Source organism: Hippocampus guttulatus, chromosome 17 (assembly GCF_054856545.1).
Source record: "Hippocampus guttulatus isolate MCC_2025c chromosome 17, RoL_Hgut_1.0, whole genome shotgun sequence".
NCBI lineage: Eukaryota > Metazoa > Chordata > Actinopteri > Syngnathiformes > Syngnathidae > Hippocampus > Hippocampus guttulatus.
This window is the reverse complement of record NC_141277.1, coordinates 1,245,545-1,268,593: the sequence shown is the minus strand read 5'-3', so window position 1 is coordinate 1,268,593 and position 23,049 is coordinate 1,245,545. Positions and strand designations below refer to the sequence as shown.

General features: G+C 45.5%; 3 protein-coding genes across 11 annotated transcripts; all 3 read right to left on the bottom strand.

Moving 5' to 3' along the window:
• Positions 1 to 8,137: 8,137 nt before the first annotated feature.
• On the bottom strand, positions 8,138 to 10,748 carry thap1 (THAP domain containing, apoptosis associated protein 1). 2 transcript variants are annotated; one of them, XM_086135254.1, is made up of 3 exons: positions 10,586 to 10,748; positions 9,555 to 9,756; positions 8,138 to 9,100 (listed from the first exon to the last, which is right to left on the bottom strand). In XM_086135254.1, exons 1-3 carry the CDS (start codon positions 10,654 to 10,656, stop codon positions 8,702 to 8,704), a joined length of 672 nt encoding a protein of 223 aa, XP_085991380.1. In that variant the 5' UTR covers positions 10,657 to 10,748; the 3' UTR covers positions 8,138 to 8,701. The 2 variants fall into 2 exon arrangements, with proteins under 2 accessions (XP_085991380.1, XP_085991381.1); XM_086135255.1 differs by having other exon boundaries at positions 9,564 to 9,756.
• A 516-nt stretch (positions 10,749 to 11,264) lies between these two features.
• Positions 11,265 to 14,082, bottom strand: LOC147191390 (uncharacterized). Of its 3 annotated transcripts, none has more exons than XM_086135006.1 (2): positions 13,155 to 14,082; positions 11,265 to 12,536 (listed from the first exon to the last, which is right to left on the bottom strand). In XM_086135006.1, exons 1-2 carry the CDS (start codon positions 13,793 to 13,795, stop codon positions 12,383 to 12,385), a joined length of 795 nt encoding a protein of 264 aa, XP_085991132.1. In that variant the 5' UTR covers positions 13,796 to 14,082; the 3' UTR covers positions 11,265 to 12,382. The 3 variants fall into 3 exon arrangements, with proteins under 3 accessions (XP_085991132.1, XP_085991133.1, XP_085991134.1); XM_086135007.1 differs by having other exon boundaries at positions 13,205 to 14,082; XM_086135008.1 differs by having other exon boundaries at positions 12,438 to 12,536; positions 13,174 to 14,082.
• A 432-nt stretch (positions 14,083 to 14,514) lies between these two features.
• wdr91 (WD repeat domain 91) lies at positions 14,515 to 22,557 on the bottom strand. Of its 6 annotated transcripts, XM_086135004.1 has the most exons (20): positions 22,451 to 22,538; positions 22,324 to 22,355; positions 21,474 to 21,610; positions 20,996 to 21,175; positions 20,708 to 20,914; positions 20,326 to 20,409; positions 19,763 to 19,872; positions 18,222 to 18,396; positions 17,906 to 18,082; positions 17,589 to 17,815; positions 17,442 to 17,496; positions 17,245 to 17,340; positions 16,987 to 17,081; positions 16,748 to 16,901; positions 16,254 to 16,362; positions 15,955 to 16,067; positions 15,732 to 15,839; positions 15,566 to 15,643; positions 15,357 to 15,446; positions 14,515 to 14,875 (listed from the first exon to the last, which is right to left on the bottom strand). In XM_086135004.1, exons 3-20 carry the CDS (start codon positions 21,594 to 21,596, stop codon positions 14,711 to 14,713), a joined length of 2,346 nt encoding a protein of 781 aa, XP_085991130.1. In that variant the 5' UTR covers positions 21,597 to 21,610; positions 22,324 to 22,355; positions 22,451 to 22,538; the 3' UTR covers positions 14,515 to 14,710. The 6 variants fall into 6 exon arrangements, with proteins under 6 accessions (XP_085991130.1, XP_085991125.1, XP_085991126.1 ...); XM_086134999.1 differs by having other exon boundaries at positions 22,324 to 22,557; XM_086135000.1 differs by having other exon boundaries at positions 20,326 to 20,399; positions 20,713 to 20,914; positions 22,324 to 22,557.
• Positions 22,558 to 23,049: the final 492 nt, after the last annotated feature.

The window sequence follows — 23,049 nt, the reverse complement described above, 5'->3', positions numbered from 1 at the left end:
ATGTGAGAGAGTCGTTGTCGGTGATTAACTCATTCACTCCCAAAGACGTTTTTAAACGTCTTTTCAGACTTGGTCCAGAATTGGCTGGTACTGAATGAGTTAAGAAAAAAAACAAAAAAAATTTGATTTTAGTTGTTGAGAGTGGCCTGACCAATTATTAAGCTCAAGGGGCAAGTACTGTTTTCCTTGTGCGGAAGTCGGGAAACAATACCCCCCCCCCCAAAAAAAAATTATTGTATGACTTTGAACCCGTAAAAATCCATTCATGAATCCGATTTCATTCAAAGCATCCGTGCGGAGATTCCGGGCTTGTCAAATTTGTCTTTAAAAATGATCAAATGTGGTAATATCGAGCGGTCGACCTCGGGATCGATTGGCTTTTCCTCAGTTATTGTATGACAAACCGCACCCCTGCCGATTTGTTTTCTTCCCGAAGGCACCGGGAGCGGATCAGACCGAAATCAGCGTGGATGTTTTAAAGAATCCCTCTCAGAAAGGCTCCAACATCCTCCTGTTCGGCGTTACTGAGCCGTGAGTCACCCCCAGTGAAGGAACCCAGCGAGGGATGAAAGCGGTATTAGTGCCGGTTAATTCGTCCTGACAGTTGCAAATGTTAAATCCTGCAGGGGGCTCAGCTTAGCTCGTTCACTCCCTGCCTAAGTAGGTTAAATACAAACCGGTGCGATCAATCTGGAGACGCTAACTAAATCCAAACAGCGCTGCCAAACACCAGCTGCGTCGTCTTGGGAGGAGGCGACAGAAGAAAGTTAAACGTGTCAAAGCGCCGCGAATACTTTCCAGGGGCCTCGGCGCCGTTGCGTAGAGCGGACGGCTGCGGGGACCGAGCGGGACGCCCGAAGACCGGGATCGTCTATGCCGGGGGTGCCCCAATACGCCCATCGCGATCCTTCGCTTTTTTTTTTTTTTTTTGTCTTGGTACGCGCTGCACCCGAAGCATCCGAATCCGTTTCGCTTTCACAAATAAAAAGGATTGAAACCAATCAAACAAGGTCGCCTGTGATTCACCGACGAAAAACACTTTGGGTTGGACCAAACACTGACGGCGCCAACGACAAAAATAAAACCAAATGTTCTTGTGCGCTTCACCAGACATGTTGTCACTCTGGGTGGGGTGAATTGTGCTCGGGCAAACCGTCGCCATCATTTTTGTCCCTACTCATTATCGAAATTAGCAAAACAGGAACACGTTTTTGCCGCGCTTCCTTTCTTTCAGGTTTGTCCAGCGTGCCGTAAGTGAGACAACCCAAAGACAAACGACGGAGATACTGGAAAGAAACACCCCCCCCCCCAAAAAAAAACACACGGAGGCCACACTTATGCGGCACAACCGGAGCGTAGACGTCACCCTTCGAGGGGGCCGCTATTTATTCGAGCAGTTCAGTGATGTCACTTTGGTTCGGCTGAAGCTTCATTTTGGAAAAGGACTCGCGATGTCGTTTCTTGCGACCTGCTCAGCTTGGACTGCCGGCACGGGTCGGATATCGGGAGCGCGGCCACGCCACGGCGGACGAAAGACCCCCCACCCCCCGCTGCTCTGCTGCATGAAATTACAGAGAAAGGCACGACGAGGAAATTTATGCTGCTGCCTCTTTGCGTTCACGCTGTGCGGGAGCAAGCTGAGCGGAAACTGATCACATCTGATCAGAGTCATGTTCGGGATGTGGCTAGCGGTGCGTGACTGTGTGCGGGAGTGCGCGCGCGCGCGTGCGTAGCGGCCCATTCATAGAGCCGTGAACTAATTTTATCCAGTGGCGGCCGCAGCTCTTTTTTGAATCATGTCCGACATGTTTTATCATCAGAATCTTCAGGAGCTTTTCAGCTTTTAATATTGTTCTCTCAGTTCATTTCACTTTCACGGTTCATTCCCAACGCACGATAGAATGACAATGTCGTATACGGTATGGCTTTGGTTGATATACAGTCCGATAGAATGACTTCTGCATTTGTATTTCATTTTTAGAGGGCCCCCCCCCCACCCCTATTATGTCATTTCATTTCATAAGAGAAGCTCACACTGAGACAAGAGAGATCAAATGTCATCATATGTCTGCTTGGACTTCTGGGCAGCAATTACTCAGTCTGGGCAGAAAATGGTATTTAGCAAAAAAAAAAAAAAAAATCATGGGGCTAAATGCCCAAAACTACTGCCCGCTCAAATTGATGGAGACAAATTAAGGAAGTCAAGTGAACCGGAGCGGACCGCACAGAAAGAGGATAAATGTTGGGCCTCTGCTTCTTGTCGTCGTCATGATAAGACGAAGAAGAAGAAGAATCAGGATAGGCCTGAGCCGAGATTCAAACTCTGGACTGTGAGGCAAAAGTGCAAAGCCCGACTTGACGGTGCTGCCTATTATTTTAATCTTTAGCAGGATGGATTATTACGCTCGCTTGAGAATTGGCCCCGACGCTAGCACCACTTTGACGACAATCGTACCTGGCCGGCGGTGGACGCTTCCCTCATCAGTTTGGAATCATCACAATCACCCCTCAACAAATTTCATCGGTTTCATTTGCCAATCTGTGGAGTTTGTATTTTTGTCTCTCAACTCAACGTGACAAAATCCAAAACGACAGACTGACTGACATCCGTGCGCGTGTGCGGCGGCGACATACTCCCAGTGTTGATTTGTTCCACCGTCTGTACTTTCAGATTATTATTAGCCACAAGGCTTACGCACACGTACGCGCGCAGCGCACACGCAAGCGCATGAATAATTCATGAATTTGGTAGGTACAAATTTACATGAATCCTGATATTAAGAGACAAACAGAGCAGGGGGGGAATACGTCCCCTATGTTGGACTTGACTTTTTTTTGGGGCGAGGGGTCGCCATTTTTGTCCGAGGATTGCAAAATGACTCGACTTGTGGTTCCACATGATTTCATTTCATTTTGGCTGCTTTGAAATGAAATCGAAAATTTGTCCATCGAGCCGTTGCGCAAATGAAGGGAAAGCGCTTTGGTGAAATTGGAGCGTGACCACACTCGCACTCCGATGGCAGATGAAGATACAAAAATCTTTTTTTGCTTTTCATAGCAAAAATAAAACACTAGGGGAGACCCGTGCGTGTTTTTTTTCTCTTCAACAAGCTCCCGCCGTACGATCAATAGAACGGCGGAACATTTCGGTGACAAACTTTGAGTTGCACGTTTGCGCCGCACTGCATTTGACGGCATTTTGGTGTCGCGACGGCATGCGGCAGGTGAGCAGAGGCTCACGCGCGGGCGCAGCCGGGTATTGTTCGCAAAAAGGTACGCTGACAGCTGATTGGATGATTGACAAACGGGAAGTAAGAACACACAAACAAGGGAAACTATTCAAATATTGAATCGCAAAACATAAGTCCAAACAGGACCGTCACATCGTGTTGAATTAACAGGAGCAAAAGTCAACACACTTGCCTCGAAAGGAAGTGAATATTTTAATCGACAACTTAGGTCCGCGGGGAGATCATATTTGAACGAACCTACATTTGGGATGCACGCTGTTTGTTTGGTGGCTTGTTCAACAAGTAAAATTGTTGAACAGGAAGTTGTTGGGGTTTTTTTTTTTTTTTATGTTACATGTGACAGCCACTTTAGCTGCAAAGCTTTTTTTATCCCACTCTGGGGTTCAAACACTTTAGAGACCTGCAAAACAAAAAACAACAACAAAAAAGATAGCTTTGCAATCTATCTTCAGTGGAACTTTCCATGCATCATTTGAAAAGCGGTCCATTCAAATTGGAACGCCGCGTCAACGTAAAAGTTCAGTTCAAATTCATTTGCGATGCCGGTCCGTCGCAAAGAGCATCCGTCAGTCCACGTCACGAAAAGCAATCTGGTCATTCGCGTACAGACAACATCCACCTGTTGATTCATATTCTCGCTCTGCCCGTCCATTCGCATCCCATCCAAATGCATTCGGTGCCATGAGCAAGTCTTTGCCCCCCTTCCTGATTTCTGTGTTCTTTGCATATTTATCAAGCATTTCATACCTTGAAGTCACTATGAAGCAATTCATGTTATTTGGTTAATGAAGCGGCACTTGCATCCTTCGGGTGCTCGGTAAACACGACCCTCGGCGAGCGTATGTCAAAAGTCCGGCCGCCTGCTTTTCTCACAAACTTTCGGGACAGGAAAGGAAGGAATTAAAGTGTCAGACGTGACTCAAACCGACAACACACACCTCAGCTGTGTAAATGCAGAAAAACCACGTTGTTATGGTTACGGCGTGCCACGGCGACGCTCTTTAACCCCAGAGGAGTGATGTCACATGGCCTCCGCCCTGCCTGCGTCAGGGTGATGTCAACAGTCAGAAATTTGTTGACGGAGCTCACCGAAAACTCAAAAGTCATCTGGTGTGTCCGCATCGAATGGCGTTTAGTGTTCATTCCGGCTGAGTTTGAGAGATTTCTCAAGAGAAAAAAAAATTCTCAAGCTTTGTACGAATTCCAGACATAGGAACGCTGTGAGCTCAATTCTTGTTTACTCTTTCAGACTTTTCCTGAACGTCCCGAACCTAAGGATGCATTTTACAGACAAAAAAAAAAAAAAAAAACCCTCCCCAAAAGGTATTTTTCATACATGGCTGACAAAGTTGTTTGTGCACACGAAGTTGCCCCGTCTTCCTACGGTTCACTCGTATAAACAAATCGAACGTGTCTTCTTTCAAAATTGAAAGGTCGAAGGTAAGCCATACTGTAATATGGACGGGGACGGCGTGATCGAATTGGAATTTTAGACATCACAAAAAGCTTGGCATTGGAATCGTGAACGCCGTGAGACATTTTGAAGAGGCTGTTGAGAGCCAGCTTGCTTGACCGGCGTAGGTACGACTCGGATGGCGGAATCCATTTGATTGTTCGGCAACTGCAACGTTCAGAGAGGGATTGTGGACGTATACGAAATGGTTTTTTTGTCGTCTCCGCTTGATGTTGGTATCGAATAAAAACGTCAGACGCAATAAATTGTGGGGTTTGAAGGCACCGATGAAGTGAGTGAGAAGCGAGTCAGTGAAGGTGTGCTCGATTTGTTTACCCTCTCGTCCAATAATGGATCGGGGCTACTTCATGTGCACGCTGTAACGATTTCGTGTGCACCGAGTAATAATTGGGGCGCACAAATGAGTAGTTTGAGAAAATGAGCAGTTTCCACATGAATCGCCATTTAGTCCACATGAATGATGCGTCTCAAGAACTTAATTCAACAACTCATGACACATTCAGTATTCTCAAAACAAAAAAATCGCTGTCTTGCCCTAGCAGGAATTGGCTTGTTTGCAAGGACTGCATTATGCATACGGATGAATTATGTTGAATCAAATAGATAAGCATGAGAAATTCTAAAAGAAAACGATACAGAAAAAAAATGAGCTCCTTTTTTGGAGAGGATGCACAAATGAGTGCACGAGTACTGCGCGCACGTGCACTGCTCGGCGGCACCTCGGCAGTAACCCTTCGTGCCTCTTTGCCCTCTGAACTCGTTTTTTTTTTCCTGCCTGAGGTTTGAACCAACAAGCGCAAGTGTGCTCCCCACCCCCCTTCTCCCCACCCCCCCGTCCCTTTCCCGAAGGCATTTTGCTGCCGTTTCTGTGGAAGTAGCCGATTATTGGCGGCGAGATCAGACAGTGTTATAGATCTGATAAAAGCCGGCGGGCACATTTGAGATAATGGCTGCGTTTTTATTTATATACGTCGTCATTTGTTTGCTAACCTCCACTTAGGAGCAAGCGTTGGCTCTGCGCTGCGGGCACAATACTGGGAGTCCAAAGTGAAGAAAATGAAAAGTGAAGCTGTGCGGTTTCTATCTGGGTCAGAGGATGAACAGATTCATCGGCATCCGATTTGCATCGGCGCAATCTGAATAGAAGAAAAGATGCGATACAAGAGGGGATACGGTGCCTGATGTCTGAACGTTGCTTTCCTCTTTAAATGCACTACTTAGGGATGTTAAGTGGCTTGTTTGAAAAAAAAAAATGCGATGATATTATTTGCACAATACAAACAAGTATTTCTTCGTTTCCCGTACGAGGCGTGAACACACACACACAATCTATGCAACGGAATCCTTGGGTTCGAAATGTTGTAATAGGACACAATCGTTGACTATCGGTATTCTCGTTTCCTCCCACATTCCAAAAAACATGCAGGGCAGATTGATGGACGCTTGTTCATCTCTGCGTGCTCTGCGATTGGCTGGCAATCGGTCCAGGGCGTCTCCCGTCTACTACCCAAAGACAGCTGGGACAGAATCACTTTTTAAAAAAAACATTTACTCCGCATTAGAAAGACGCCATTGTTTTCAGGGGCGAGCGAGAGCCGAGACGCCGGGAGCGCGGCGTCTACCAGGTGCCGTCTCATCTGAGCAGCCGGCCTGCAGCTCCGACCCGATAACCTTGATGCTACACCGTCGGGGTGGTGAAGGGGAGGGGAGGCGACTCAACGCATTGTGTTTTGACTAGACCAGTTCACCTGGATCAGATTCCTCCCATGAAAGGTCAGTTCACCCGAGGGGAGGTCAAAGAGGAGGTGAAGTCTATCATCTAACCTGTAGCTCAGCTGAAAAAAAAAAAAACACGAGAGCGGAACGTCTCACTTGAGGCTCTGGATGTCATGACAGCAAAATATAAACGTATCAGAGAAATGATATCGTAAATGACATCTCTCATCAGCCTCCCCTGTTGGATGAGACGCTAAACGTCTTCTAAGATAACCAGAAATGCGAGCTCCTTTTTTCCCAAATCCACTTTGTCTTTTAAGGCCGTACATCCCGATTGCTGCGAAATTCGTGTTTAGTGCCCGCGCGTTTTTTGCACGTTAACGTCTCGTAAGCAGGGGCGGTTCTGGATCAATTTCACTGAGGGGGCCGGGCTGGGGCCAGGGGTTTTGATGGGGGGGCACATTCAACCCAGGGCTAAAAAGACAGATTCGAAATCTTATTTGACTTTTTGTTTCTTCAGACTTTGAAATTGTAGTCATAACATTACAGTGATGAGAAAAAAACAGTATTAGGAGGGCTAAAATGTCTGCAAGCGTAACAATACGTCTGTTGAGAATATTCAAGCCAGGGGATGCTATGGTACCAGCCTGCCGGGGACAAAAATTGCAAATACACTGAAGCTAGATGTTTTACATGCATATAATTATCCAAATTTTAAAAGGCAATGTCTTATATATTGATCCTGTTAAATAAAAATTAAAATAAAAAGGGAGACTAAAAAAGTTACACACACACACACACACACACGCGCGCATACACACACAAACACGCGCACACACACACAAACACGCGCGCGCACACACACACGCACACACACGCGCGCGCACATGCACACACGCAAATAGCACTCGTGTCGTGGTAATTTCCTTCTCTGCGGACTGCTTCTCATTTTCCCGCTCATTTTTAAATGGCGCAGCGCACTAAAGGGTCCGACTAGAATGTTAAATCACGCACTTTGGTTCCACCTTTCGCGTCGGCGACTCGGCACGACTGCGTAATCTGCGCTCGGAGGGGGGGCCACGGGGGGGGGGGGCAGAATCGGTGCTACAGGGGCACTGGCCCCCGCTGCCCCCCCCCCCCCCAGAACCGCCACTGCTCGTAAGCCAAAGATCGGTGGCGAGGCTGAATATCCTCACCTAGTCTGCAACGCTACCTGCTGTCCAGTTGTGTCATTGCAACTGAAGCTGCTTTTGTTTTGGTTTAAAAAAAAAAATACATTGAAATCTATTAAAAAGTACCTGACGGATTACAAACGCTTCTTAGTGTGTTGTCACACATCAGATGAAAAATTATTTTAACGAGACAATCATTTGCAATTTCAATTTTGTAAATTAATTAAGTAAACATTGTTTCAACGTTATTTCAACGCCACGCGCATGCGCTAGTCAAGACCTCCTGGTACAGTTTCAGGGATGCATGCTACATTTGTAGCATTTAGCCTCCAGGTAAATTTGAACATACTCGTAAGTATGTTCAAACATATTTGCCAGTCTTTTTTTTTTTTTTAACTCCACATTGGGAGCCCCACGGTTCGGTACCTGTGAGATAAAGACGTAAACAAGTAATCTTTGAAAATAATGAAGGAGGGTGGTTGACCATTCACGGCTGAATGGAATGAATGACATTTTGTCAGAAAAACAGTTTTCTTGTTCCATTTTATTTTTGATTATGTGGTTTTCTTCTTTTGTAGAAATACAAAATCCCCCAAAACAAAGTAAGTAAAGGTAGCACCAAAATCCAAACCACAATATTCAGGGTAAAAGCTCATCACATCAGCAGGCACTGAAGTGTGCAATTGGAAGCTTCTCACAGATATGTTGAGTACAAAAATGGCGTGATGAGAGGAAAGCCGGGGGGGGGGGGCTGACTCTGTCCAGTGCTCCAACATGTCCCTCTAATTAACATGCGACATGGCATTTGTTAACACGTTTTACAAAAAGCAGATCACAACCGACGTTAACTAATTGCCAAGCTTTTCCGAATGTGCAAAACTGTTGGTTGCCAAGCAATGCCACGGTGACATAAGCAGTCACTCTGGAACACGTTTGGAAAAACCGAATCATGGCGAGAGACGCTGACCCACTCCGTTTGATGTTCCACGTTGGTTCCGCCGACAGCACGGAGCCTCGCTGCTTTATTCAACAGCTCCACCAACTGTTCAAGATCAACAGGACAGTTTAGTCTTGTGGCCTTCATCCTGTTACTCGATGCCTTTGAGCGTGTGGTAGATGTGTTTTGGTAAAATGACGTAGCCCTCGCTGAACGCGGTCGGTGCGTCGCGCGCTGTCCTGCCGGTCTTGCAAGAGACCCTCAGGCTTTTGAGCTGTCTCTCCTGACGGCGGCACTTCTGCTGTGTCGTTTTCAGCTTCTTCCTCAGTAGCTCCAGCTGCTCCTCCAACTGCTGGATGCGCTTCTTCTGCCGCGCGGAGTCTTCCGCTGTGTAATTATGGTCGCAGGACACCATCACCGTGTCACCGGGGATATCAGGTGGACTCCTTACAGGCTCGGACTCCACCTCCTCCATGACGGGGGCAGAGGTCAGGGGAAAGGAGAGGGGAAAGTGGATCTCGGAGGGGAAGGGATCCTCCAGACATTCTGACTGTCAGATAGAAGAAAAAGATTCTGGATTTTTGCCGGTATCATCTATCAGCAGGACCTGCTGGGCTTCGGTCACGACCTCTCACGGGCGCCTGTTTTCCGAGTTGGGTCACGCGACACAGTCGCTGTTTTTCTGGGAGTTTCGCGTTAGCTTCCCGTGAAAACTACCAGAATGTTTCCCCACCGACTGTGTTTTTTCCCGCTGTTTCCGGCTGCGTTGCAATGTTGCATTGTATAAAATTTATCTACATTTGTTTTTATTTATAATTTTTTTTGCGTTTCTCAGTACCTCTGAATTATTGTGTTGCTTTGTGGACCTTTAAAAAAAAAATTCTGATCCACTGAAACTGACGTGATCGGGCCCGATTTTTTAAACACATCCCGATTTCACACAATGTTTTTCTTTCAGAAAGACAGAGAGCTAGATAGAGAGAAGCACACTGAATTTTTCTGACCTGCTTCACCTTGATGTCGGGGTTGAAGTCAAAAAGCGACGGCACAGCGTTCTCCTTCAACACCCGGTTGTTGCACTCTCTCTTGAAGCATTCTTTAGTGAAGTGCTGTGAACAGATATTGCTGTACTTGGTTGGCTTGAAATTGTTCCTCCTCATTGCTGCCACCCATTTACCACAGATGTCCGGACGTGCAAGGGGAAACCTGATCGAACAATGACAAGAGCGCAGCTGAATGAGATACAATTCAATTTTGACTGTTTTTTGTTTTTCTTTACAAAACGTTTTCATACCTAGTTTAGTTTGACACATTCAGAGAGGCATTAATGCGATTTAAGTTGCGGCAGACCATCACAGCATAATGTTAGAAGGCTTTTCTAATATTTTGGCCGCCATAAATGTGAGTAAAAACGCAATTTGCAATTGCTCATGTTCTGTTTGACATTGCTTGACTCACTGAGGTGAAATAAATATTTACTACCAACAACTTGAGACATCGCGTCTCCACGAAAAGTCTACCCGTACTGATTTGATCCGACACGTTTATGAAGGACTGTAAACAAACTCCACAGTGTACCGATTCTCAACCATTGTACAGTGACAGATCATCGGGTGTGCTGTCGGTGATTTCACTTGGTTGGTGCGAAAATGATTAACCAAGAATGTAACAGTGTTCATCTAAATCTCTGTTCTATCTTTACCATCCATTTACCGCGAAGACAATGACGTCATGTAGTTGTTGTTTTTTTAGAACGGGAGTTGTTAAAGAGCATTGCATTCAATTGCAAAAACCGTGATTCAGTGTATGTATGAAGTCGAACAACAAAATACAGGTCAGTTACAAGAACGACATTTACTTGTCTGGAGCCACGTGGGAGAAAAACGTCCGTGACGTTGAAATAGAAGGACGCGTGTATTGTGAGGAAAAGCTGCCCTGTCATGATGTACAGTATGTAGTTCACAACCTAGGCTCCCCCCACGTCATGTCTGAACAGCTAATGCTAATGATCAACGCACATTTAAAGTGAACTCACTTGTGGAAGGAGATGTCTTTATCTTTGTGATAACGGTTTTTACAGCCGTAAGCCGAGCAAGTCTGAACCATAGCTGCTGTCTCGGCAACTCTCAGTGACACTCGGACTGCGTGTCCGCCATTCCCAAACACGCGCTGCAGTGCCAGCTTTTATTCCCCCCCGCACGAGCTTCAGTGCCACTAACAATGATGGCGGCCAGAACGTGATTACGTTTAAGTCACGTGAAAAGATTTCGGGAGTCGATTGGCTAATACGTGATTCTCTGATATCCAATGAATTGCCTTTAAACTTAGTAGCATACAGGTACATTCCTGCCCAGTCTCTCGCTCTCTCTTTTATACACATTTAGACAGCGTACCCAGTAAGACTAGATTGTTGTTAATTTGATTTCATTGTACCAATTGTAAAAGGTTGTGATTCTGTATTTTGGAAATGCATGCCTGTATTTCAACTATCTTGTGAGTCCTCGCTGTTTAAAGTGCTGTATAAATAACATATATATATATGTATTGCTTGGTCAATAAAGATATCAGTGGACTTGACAAGAAACATGCAGTCAAATTTTCTTTTGAAATACTTAACACGATACTTTATGGTAGTGTGTGAGAATACTACAAACACAGTTTTGGTCATCAACCAAAATTGTATTAATCATGAAGCTGTTTTTTCGAAAGCAGGCTGGTTTTCAAAGTTTTATACAGAAGTAAAGCCACCAAAAACACTCAGAAAACATATACACTGCACTGATAGTACATGTGACAATGAATAAAACACTCAAGGCCTCATAAATGTAGGACTGAAAAACGTTGATGCTGCTTGATGAAACAAAAACATTTAGTCCAGTTTATCTCACACCGTTATGTATTCTCAATTGTGCAGATTCATCAAAACTTGATTTAAATGCACAGTGTGTAAAATAAAGCAAAGCAATCTCAACCTAAAATGTCATGAATGTAAAAAGAAAAAAAAGCATTTCTTATTATATAAAGTATTGATTCTTTGCTTTAAGCATACATATACATTACCTCAAATGGAGGGAGGGAAGAATAGTAGCAACACTGAATCAAAATGTACCCAGTAACCGCTCTGTAAAATTAATGTTCAAAACAAAAATTCAAAAAGCCAAAGTACTTTTTTCAAATTTTGACCAGATGATTTTTACTAATTCATTTTTCTCCTCAAGTACAACTACATTAAGTATCTGTGACAAGTGACAATATGTTGCGCTCACAAACCAAAGCATTTGTTGTCAAATAACGATTATTGTCAAATATATATATTCAGATTGATTCAAACAGATGAAATGTTGAAAAAGGATGCCCCTTGAAGGACTCTGCAAAAAAGCTACAGAGCCAAATGTAAATTCATGATTCATATGACTGTGAAAAAGCACATTGCGGGCCTTGTCTTTTTTTTTTTTTTTAAACACACAAATTCAAGGAACATCCAAGTAATGGAGTCAAGTGTCAGGTTCGCCACATTCACACTCACGCGCGCGCACGCACACGCACACACAGAGCCATGCTCTTGCAGCCCCCGTTTCAGGATCCACTGCTATTGCAGGATGAGCGGTGTCACGGATGCGACTGTTCTCCCAAATGTCCGTGCGCCTTTCCGGCGATTATGATCAACGCCAGTCTCAAGAGCAGCAGATCATTCCTGTTCCTGTTTACAAGTGCTGCAGGAAAAGACAAAACACTGTACAGAGTTCCACTTCAAATTGAAAATAAGACTGCAAGATTTCCACATTGAAAGTCCACATCTCGTACGCTTTGCTGCACGGGTGAAGCTATTCCTTCACCGCCTCTTCTTCTTGCTCTTTCTCCTCCTTCTGCTCCTCTTCTCCTCCCTTCTCTTCTCCATCTCCACCTGAAGCCTCGGCCTCGCCATTATTTCCTCCATCTTTATCCCCATGAGCCCCATCGTCCGCTTCTTTTGATTCGTCCTCATGCTGAAAAGAATAGGACCGGGTTTGTTTGCTGCGGTCGTAATACGGAAAGCCATTTGAGCATTTAGTCGACGTCCTCGGGATTCGTCTTAGGGTACTTTGTCGTCTCTCGTATGACCATTTAGCACACTACAACTGTAGAACAAAGCGGAGGCATTTGTGGAACGACTGTCTTAACAGTAATCTTTTTCCCCACTACTAGTGACCAAAATGCACACATAAAAGTCTTACGTTTTCTCCAAAATGGACAGGGCGCCTTATGTATGCACCGAGTTGCAAAATCTGCTGTGTGACTTTGATGAGGGGTTTGCTTGACTGACCGATGTTGTGACAAGACGGCAGATTTTCTTGCAAAAAAGATCTTCCAACCGGGAACGAAAATAGGTTATGCCACAATTTGCGGATGCTTGGGGCTAACGTGTCTGCTTGCACTGTTGTTGGAGCTTTTGCAAAAGTCTGTTGTATTTGAGTGGCAATCATTAGGGTGGAACTCGGAGAGCCAAGTATTCTCCGAGGTGGTGAAACGCGTCGTTTGGGATGGATGACGAGAACATCGAATGATTGCTCAAACGGCTTTCCATTGGATCAAAGCGACAAAGAGCAAGACGGTTTTGGCGTAACTGGGCAGCGCAAATGTCACCGTATGTAAAGACGTTCCACAGGTGCGATACCTGTTTGACGCGGCTCCTCCTCCGGCTCGGAACGCGGGCCTTCATCCTGCGCGACAGTGCCAGCAGCTTGTTGTGTCTCTGTCTCCTCTTCGCCTTCTCCTCCTCCTCTCTCCGCTTCTCGTCTGCACGGTCCGAATCCGAATCATCCTGTCGCTGAACCCTGCACCTCTTCCTGGGCTGCACCATTCTCTTCGGCTGACTCGTATGCTCCTTCTTTCCCCCGTCACCGTCGTCGTCGTCGTCATCGTCGTCGTCGTCTTCATCGTCATCGTCCCGCTCCTTCGCAGTGCTCGAAGACGAGGAGGTTTCGTCGTCGCCTCCCAGGAAAGAGCGCTTTCGGCGGGTCACGGAGCGGCTGGCGTCGCTGGATGTGGCTCCGGAGTCACTCCTTTGCCACTCCTCCTGGTCGCTGTCCTCCTCCGGGGAGCTATGGAAGTCTGACTGGGACCCGGACGACGAGGACGAGGAGAAGGAGCCCTCGTCACTGTCGTCCAGGATGGAGGCCGGCAGACCGATCTGCCTCTTCTTGGACAGGCCCGTCTTGGTTTTGCGCATCGAAGCGAACATTTTGCGCTTGTACAGGCTCTCCATGTTTGCACTCGGGAACGGAAACCAGGGACATTAAACAAAAAAGACGAGTACGAAAGAGTTCGAACAGGCTAACCGATCACCCGCGCGTCGATAGAGAAGCGTAGAGCCGTGCTGAGAAGCTACGCTGCATCTGAATTCGTAAAGCTGCACAATAATGTGTATCGCGTTACTTGCAAAGAGCAGCTGTCAGTCGCTATGATTTGCAGCTGGATTAAGTCTGAGCGCGTCACATTCCCTTGCTGCTAGCACTGTTATTGTTGTGATCACACTACTTCTTCGCTGCACAATAGAGACGGTCGTTACAGCGCCCCAGGTGGAAGATTGTCACATCGCAACACTGAGCCGTCAATTGGATTACTGTCTGTGGCAAAACAAATTCGAGATTTCAAAATCAGTTACTTTCGTGTAATTGATACACACTGGATCCAGTGCCCCGTGTTTACATACGTGCCCGGTCACCTACATGTGTCTGTGCAATGCAGGGCAATGTCATGTGAATTTTGCTGGACTGCTCGTTGTTACAGGACAACGTGCTCAAAGTAAGGAAACAGTGAATAGCTGAACGGGTGCCTTCAAAGGTTTAGAAAAGCCAAAATTAGGCTAACCTGTAAAGATGCATTTAAAGGTTCATCCTGTAATTTTACCGCTGAGTATTGCTCACTTTCTGGGAAGTAGTGCGTTTCTGCATGAAACTGAAAAATACACTTGGACAAGTGTCGTCTTCTCAAATCTCCATGAGGCCTTTAATATTGTATTGACATGAATGTTGAACAGGTTTGCATCACATCATGAAACTGCTGACATCGCTGTTAGAGTGGATAATGGAAATGAATAATCCTTGAAGTCAATTCCTCATACTGTTACGTTGTATAACCAAGCCCCCCCCCCGCAAATGGGCAACACTCAAGTTTGCAGTCAGGACTTCTGTGCAAGGAGCGTGCTTAGTTTTATCTTTCCGTCCATCGAGGCAGTGAGGCAGGTACCGCAGTCCAACGCCGACCACCAGTCGACGGTCACCACCGGTGCTTTGTGTCCACCCAGGGACAGCAAACTCTCCAGCGCAGGATCTCCGTTCGTCAGCTGGACGAGGGGGAGGGGCACACACGCGAAAGAGAACCAGGAAACACTTGATTAGATTTCACTTGTTGAACATCAGTTTTCCATGCTCAGTTCCAATCTTCAAAGAAATGTAAAGGAAAACAACTGCCGGATTTTCACAACCGTAAGGCGCGCTTAGGAAGTCTTCCATTTTCTCCAAAATGTGTGCAGGGAGTTCCAAAATCTGTGAATGATAATATGTGACTTTGACGAGCGCTCCGCTTGACTGACTGGGGGCATTTCCTGCCGACACGCCGCTATCAACTACGTGGAGGAACATGGGAATCGGCAGCTGCGAGACAATTCAACATCGTCTCCGTGGTTCGCAATACAGAAATAGCACCCGTAGCTGATGCTGCATCTTTGAATACGACGCGCGTTATTGGTTGCGAAAATACAGTCATAAAAAAAATGAAAAACACGATGTAAAATATTGCTGGTGCATGAAAGTAGATGTCTTTACTTTGTAAATGATCCCGCCAGAGCTTGAACAGGTCAGCACATGTTGTCCTTCTGAATCAAAGGTGAAGAGGCGACCTCGGGGAACCTGGACCTGAAAACAAAAAAAAAAAAAGCAAAAAGAAATTATGGATATTTATTTGTGTTCCCCACAGGGACATAGTGGGGTTGGGAATTTGAGATGGAGAGGCCCCAAGGCGCACGGTTCTTCACAATGTCTTCCTTGAAGCTTCTCGTTTCTGTTTGTGCTTGAAGCCGTTTTTCAAAGCAGTCAAGTGGATGACTAACAACCTGCATAAATTACAGCCGATGCACGAAAGTCACGACTCGCGACAAAGCGCACTAAACTGGTGGGCTTTTTGGATCCGTTCCCGTATACCTGTTTATATCCGCTGTACCCGGAAAGGACGAAGGGCCCGGTGGCATCTTGAGGTAAAACCTGCTCTGACTGCTTGACGCCACACCGGTGGATGTTCCACTGGATGAACTGAAGAAACAAACGTAAACAATTTAAAGACACTCGCATTTCAAAGTAGACGTAACTGAGAAACCGGATGCACATTTCGGGTGGCGAACAAGGCAAGTTTTTACAACAGGCGCACCTTGCCATCTTCTCCGACGCTAAAGACGGTGTTTTCGTCGTAGCTGAATTCCACACTATAAACCTCTCCATCGTGTGCCCTCCAGCTCATGGCGCTCTCATACTGCTGCATGTCTGCGGAGGGAAAGCGAGCGAATTCAGACCGTCTTAGCTGCCCACGCGGCAAATTGACGTGTCTCGTTCTACACAAATTGCCCAGCTTTTTCGGTGAGAATCAGAGAGACGAATAGATAATTACGTTTGCAGTGCTAATCAACAAAATGTGCATTAAAAAAAATATATATATGTAAAAATACAAACCGAAGAGTCTGATGACTCCGTCTGCGGCACCGGTGACCAACAAATTTCCATTGTGGTTGAAGGCCGTGCAGTTAATGGCGACTGGTTCAGGTTCCAAAGAGAACTGGAGCTAAGCCAAATACACAAGTCGCTGATTTTGAGGCTCCGGCAACACCCGCGACCCTCGTGAGGACAAGCGGATTAGAAAATGGATGGCTGGATGTACATTTTGTGCGCAGCGTGCGCACCAAGAAATGTGCAGATGTAACCACGAATGGGACCAAAAGGTCAATCCCGACACGGGGTCGTCTGCTCCGGGGATTGCACGCTTCATATTAGAATGCAGCATTCTGCCCTCATCTGACATGACAGATGATCATTCTCGTATCGGATGACCCGGTCAAATAATCATGCCACGGTGTACTACGAAGACGAAGCGATGATGGGACGACGCGTGACGGAGCCGTTTCGGTTGCAAGTCGCTCTTCTCTTCATTCATTGATTTGAAGCCGTACCTGCTGTTTGACCGTCTTGGTGTCCCAAAGCAGCAGCTGCCCGGACACCTGCGCGGGGAGACGATGAGCGGGCTCGGCCAGTCCACCTCTGTGGACAGCCGCAGCTGAACAGACAAAGGACGAACCGCTGGGACTGCAGGCCAATGACAAGATGCTGAGGGGGAGGGGAAAGTTATGGCGTCAAATGTGTTCACTGGCATCGCAGAGACAACACTGTACAGTATTTGACCGTCTCTTACCGTGGATGAGTTTCATCAATGTTCATCTCATACAGATTCTTCTTGGCTTCTGTATCGTACAGGCGGACCGTGCCAACGCCACTGCCGAGTAACAACTCAACACGCACACACAAATAGCAATGAATTGATTTTGGTGAATGACGTCGCTCTCATATAGGCCACGAGACAATTCTGATTGATCAAGTGAGGGCTATTTGCCATTTTGAAATGTTGCTCGTCGGATTATTTGCAGTGTTTCTGTCGATTGTCTTTTCCTACCAATCGGTCGGGCTTGGTGGCCCACTCGAGGGACAGCAGAGGAGACTTGGACATGATGGTTGCTTTGGTCTGCATGATTGGATTGAAGGACCACACCTGAAGTGGGACACAAAAAAGCGCCAGCGTTACCGTTGAGTTCACTAAGGCGCGAGCGACCGTTATTTGATACGCCCCGAAGATGGCCGACTCAGATTTACCTTAATGACACCGTCCACATCTAAACTGGCGACTCTGCGACCTGAGCAATCGACCCTAAACGAAACGAGAGTTTTGAAAGGGAAAGTTATCAAAGTCGGGTGGCAAATTCCTTTGGGAAGCGAGCGAGCGTTTTGCCGAATGTCGACCTGCAGTGCATGATGGAGGAATGATGTTCTCCATATTCCTCCTGGCTGAGTTTGATAAATGGCTGTTCTGCGGCGAGCCCCGCGCCTTCTTCCGCGCCTCCTCCTCCGCTCCTGCCGTATGAAGGGGAAGAGTCGGGAGCTTCGACTGAGGTCTCATTTGGAGGCTCCGCCTCTGCCACCTCCCCCTTTTTCTCTTGGAACTGAAGAGAAACATTCAAATGGTTGGTCTGCAATGACCACGTACGGAACCCATCACGTCATTCAAGTCGGATTTTGTTTGTGAGCATTTAAAACTTGCCCGTTCAACTGTCGGGTACCTGCGGCGATGCTTTTGAGAAAAGCTCCTTCCGCTCCTTCTCGAGAACTTGAATTTTCTTGTGCCGTGAATGCGTTGGCTGGTTCGCAGGTTGGGATTGAGAACTTTCACCGGTTGATACTTGACTGCAGGCTGCTTTCGCTTCTTTGACTTGGACTGCATCCTTGGTCTTTGAAGACTGGAAAAAGAAGGTGGTACGGAAAGGGGTCGAGAAAATTGCAAAAGTCATTCTTCGTATGACACGATGACATCCAAGAACTCAAATCCCGCACCTGTAAAACGGTGGCAACGGCGTCCAAAGTATTTGACATTGTCACCTGACTCGTTGGTTGGTCCTTTCTGCCGACGGCCGCCTGGCTCGGTGAAGATACCAAAGTTCCCTGCTGCGCTTTCCCTCCGGGGGTGCGCCGACCTTGCGGTAGGAATGTCGAGAAGAAGTTCCTGGATGGTGTGGTGACAACACTGACAGCCCGCTGGCTTGACACTAAGTCGCTGAGAGCAGAAGAATAGGTCAACATTTTGGGTGTAGGGGGGAAAAAAAAAAAATATCCAAGGGATGAATCCTTCAGACTTCTAAGGGGAGCCAATTGATTTACCTGAAGTTTGCTCGTGTCGCTTAAGAATAGGCGCTTTCTATTCTTTAATGTTGCTTTGTGATCTGAAAATTCTGTTAATTTGGCGCGAGACCATGACAGCGATGGTCGATGCCGGGCCCATTGTCACTTGGCGTGGGCCGATGAGGCAGTTGGACATTGACCGCGGTTTTAAAAAGTCAAGGTTTCAACAGGCGCTAATACTGCCTGTCACTGGTAATGAGCTCCTCTCCTCTTCTCTTCTTTGAGGGGACGTCGAAACAGGGCACGGCATGATTGGCCGTTTGCAGAGTTGCGTAAACGTGCCGCCTCTTTGAAGTGAATTGACTCCAATGATTTTTTTTTTTTTTTGGGCGGGGGGGCGCTTCCCTGAGAGCAGTTACACACAAGGCAGAGGAGAAGGGCAGCAGGGAGCACTGCAAACATGGACTCCTTTTTTCATTGTGCCTTGTCTTTTAAAAAATAAAATAAATTAAAAAAAGCCGCCAGTGGATATTACTACTCTGTAAAAAAAAAAAAAGACGAAAAAAAAGAAAATAAATATTAATAGCTAAAATCTATCAGTCACTTTTGTGATCCATAATGATGGTGTTTTTTAAACAAATTGACTGAACCCATCCCCCGCCCTCACAAAAAAAAACAATAATTCATTAAATGAACTGTTTATTTGGTAACATCAACCGCATCACAGCAAAGTGTAAAAAGCATGTGATTTGGATTGGTCAATGAACTTAGTAAATAACTTAGTTGATTAAAACATTTTGGAAGTTTTCCTGAAGTAAACGATCAGACAAAAAGACAAACTTCACTCAACGTTTTTTTTCTGCGGCGAAAAAGTGTGAATGCAGATTTGGTACGGCTGATGACTTGCAACTTCCACTACGGCGCGCTCACAAATCAATCACTTCAAATAAATACATTTAACAACGTCACGCATCTAAAATATTATCAAACAAACTCCTCATAAAATATCATGAAGTGACTCAGAAGCAGGCGTTTGTTCAATCCACTCACATTTGAATTGCAGGTTTGATTGACGATTAGCATTCATGTTAAAGACGGCTGCCATTTTCCCCTTTGAGTACTTCAACAAATTTAAAACCAAGTCACCTAATTATTGAAAACTGAAATGCATGCTCATTCGCAGTCACTTTTGTTTGTTAGGAGTTAAAACATTTTTGGCAGCGTGTCGAGAAGGCCAAAGTTGAAAAAAATGGCAGCCGGTTTTGGAGTCATACACGAGAAAAGTGACGCGAGTGCCTCACAGCTCAGTATCTCCCAGCCGGTCCATGTTCTGAACATACAACGGCAGCTTGTGATGGACCGCCTCATCTCCGGCCTTCTGGTCTCGACTCTCTGTTTGCAAGGCAAAGACCTGGACAAGATGAGGTGAGACGAACAACAGGAATTCTTCAAACATGGATGACGTGGCCAATATTACTTCATACTTAAAAGGAAACATGCATTACCCAGAATTTAAAACAGTTCCCAAGTGTCTGAACAAATGCTCTCAGATTTTCAAAATACATATACAATTAAAAAAAAAAGTGTGTGTGTGTGTGTGTGTGTGTATATATACAGTATATATAAATTATACTTTTTTTTTTTTTTTTGCTCCATCCATTAGTTTTCTAATCCGCTTCTCTTCAGACGACTATTGATTGGTTGGCAACCTGTTCAGGGTGTGCCCCCGCCTACTGCCCAAAGAGCGCTGGGATAGGCTCCAATATGCCCGCGACCTCCATGAGGAGAAGCGGATTCAAAGACGGATGGACGGATACAATTTGACAGAAAAAATGGACGTATTCAGTCATGGCCACACACTCACCAGCTGACGAAGCTGCTCATTCTCCTCAGTGAGGCTTGTTGTCTTCTGGACTTCAGCATCAAAACTCAGCAACACTGGTTGGGGTGAATCCCGGTTAAGGAGTTAAAAAAAAAAAAAAAAAAAAAACTTCCACTTCATTGTGAATTGATTGATTGTTGTTGCATATCTGTACAGCACTTTGTATACAGCGGTGGTAGTTTTGTGAAGAGCTCTCGAAATTGAATTGAATTGAGTTGTGTGCGTGCGATACACTAGCTAGCTTTCTCTTTTTTTAGAATGAACGCACTGCGACTGTTGATGGTTTCGAGCACAGCAGATGCAGAAGATCTCGCTGCCAGCAATTTGTTTCCTCTAAAATGTCTGGATTTGACAGAAGGATATGCATACACTGGAAGAGCACCGAAAGGAAGTTGTGCAGGGAAACCAGGAAGGTGTCGGACCACTGGCGGGAGAAATACGGAGCAAAAGCCGGGCTCTGTTCAGGTGCAGGAATAAACGGCAAGATGAACCAGTCTCGCCACTCGGCTTGACCCTGGAGCTCGATAGCCTGCTTTTGGAAAAACTCCTGAGTCTTCTCCAAGTTTCCTCTCTGGCCGGCGAAAAGATGAGAGAAACTGTTACTCTAAGACCTCGGAATGCCGTCAAAACATATTTTTTGCATTGGCCTTACCTGGATGGTGTTGATAACGTAGTATCTGTACAGGCTAGCTCTTAGTTTGTTGACAGTGGATCGGTAAACATCCTCCAGTCTGCAGAAAAGGCGCCGGTCCAAGTAGAGCCAGTAGTCCTTCAGGCCAGACAGGTCAAAGCCGTGGATGAACTGCAGCAGCTGATCAATGATCTTGTCCACCTGAAAGGAAAGGATTTTGTACACTTAGAAGCACACCCCAAGTATCACTCTTCCTTGAGTACCACATATATTAGGAAATCCCGATATGCTCGAGAACAAATGAGGCCAGATTCAGAATCAGCGAGAAAAAAAAAAGATTCTAGAAAAGTTTACTTGCATCTCTGATTTAAAAAAAATGCAAAAAAAAAATTTGATTAATAATCATATAATTCTGAGTCTACGACTGCATATTGTGATTCGTCGCAACATGAAATACCAAATGCCCGCGCAGAGTTGTATTCAGAAGACAAAGTCATACCCTGAACCCTTTGTCCTTGTCAGCTTTTATTTCACTGTCCAAGTTTTTCAGAGTGTTGGTGAAGCCACGATAGAGCAGATATTCCCGCACATGTTCATCTGTCCTCTGCACCGCGGAACCCATGATGATCTGCCGCCCTAGATCAAGTACAATGAAGGAGTGAATAAATGAATTAATAACTGCATCTGTTTCGTTACTGCTTGTCTTCTTCAGGTCACGTTTAAATGGAGCCTATCCCAGCTAACATCAGGCAAGAGGAGGTGGATGTAAATCGGTCGCCAGTCAAGCGCAGGGTACTGACATTCACACCAAGGAACGATTTACAGCAGTCTTTGATTGGCCTAAGAGTAGTGGAAGTCAAAGTGACAAACGTCACACATAAATTCCAGAAACATTTAAACATAAACTGTGCGTGCAGGCACACACACAACATATTGTTATAGTATTGTACATTATTGCATATATATTTTGTATAGATATAATTCGTCTTCCACTATGACATCACTGTGTGAAACTGAAGCCGTCCAGTTTGTTTCATTACTGAATATCCTTAATACAAATTTAAAATGTTCAACTGTGGGTTGTTTCGCCAAGAAGACATGACTTTCGGCTTTTCTCTGTCGGGGTCGTCACAACGAGCCATTAGCATGGTTTGTTTAGCACACTATTTATGTACGTATCTACAGTTGCGTAACTTTCCGACATCAATGGACAATTTGACATAGTCATGATGTGAATGTGAACATCGACAAACACGTCACAACTCAAGAGCGTTACGTGTTGTTGTTGTGACAGTTGTCGTATTTGCACGCCGAATTGTGTGCACGTTTTAACTAATATTGGAAGATACCTTTCAGCGCAAGGAAGACTTCAGGCGTTCCTCTTGACAGGAGCAACGTACGCCACCGTGCAAACAAATGGTGAAAAACGTGAAACCGGAATGAACAAGAGTTAAGTGCAATTACTTTCCCGTATACCTCGCAGCTTTGTTTCACATATTGTGAAATTGTACTCCAGACATTTATCGCATCCACGGAGCAAACGCTTCCTGTTTTTGTCTCCCGACAGTCATGTGACATTTCCCCGTGACGTCACATATTAGCCTTTTAGCCAACGTTGCCCCCTGGTGGTACACGTATCAAAACATTTCAGCCCACTCAAAAATATGTTCAACAAATACAATAAAAACGTGACGCATCTCCAACTTATACAGTTACTGGTAGCTACGTAAATAAGGGAAAATGACGCCGTTGGCGATTACGCTTTAAATGTAATTATTTTGACACAATTTTTTTTTGGTTCAAATTATAGCCCAAATTCATTTATTTATTTATTCACTTCTCTAAAACATTGGTATTAGCGTTTAAACCTTCGCGAACGTCAATGTGAAATGGGTGCAACGACTCAAGATACAGCGTGGGGTGACGTCAGTAACACGCGGTCTATACGTCACTAAATTGTATCGTCGGGAATAAAAAAATCTGCGTTTATTATACCTTATTTCTAGTCACGAATAAAAAATATCTTGTTATAAGGAATATTCATTAAGTTAAACGATGCTATTGTAACAAAGGCG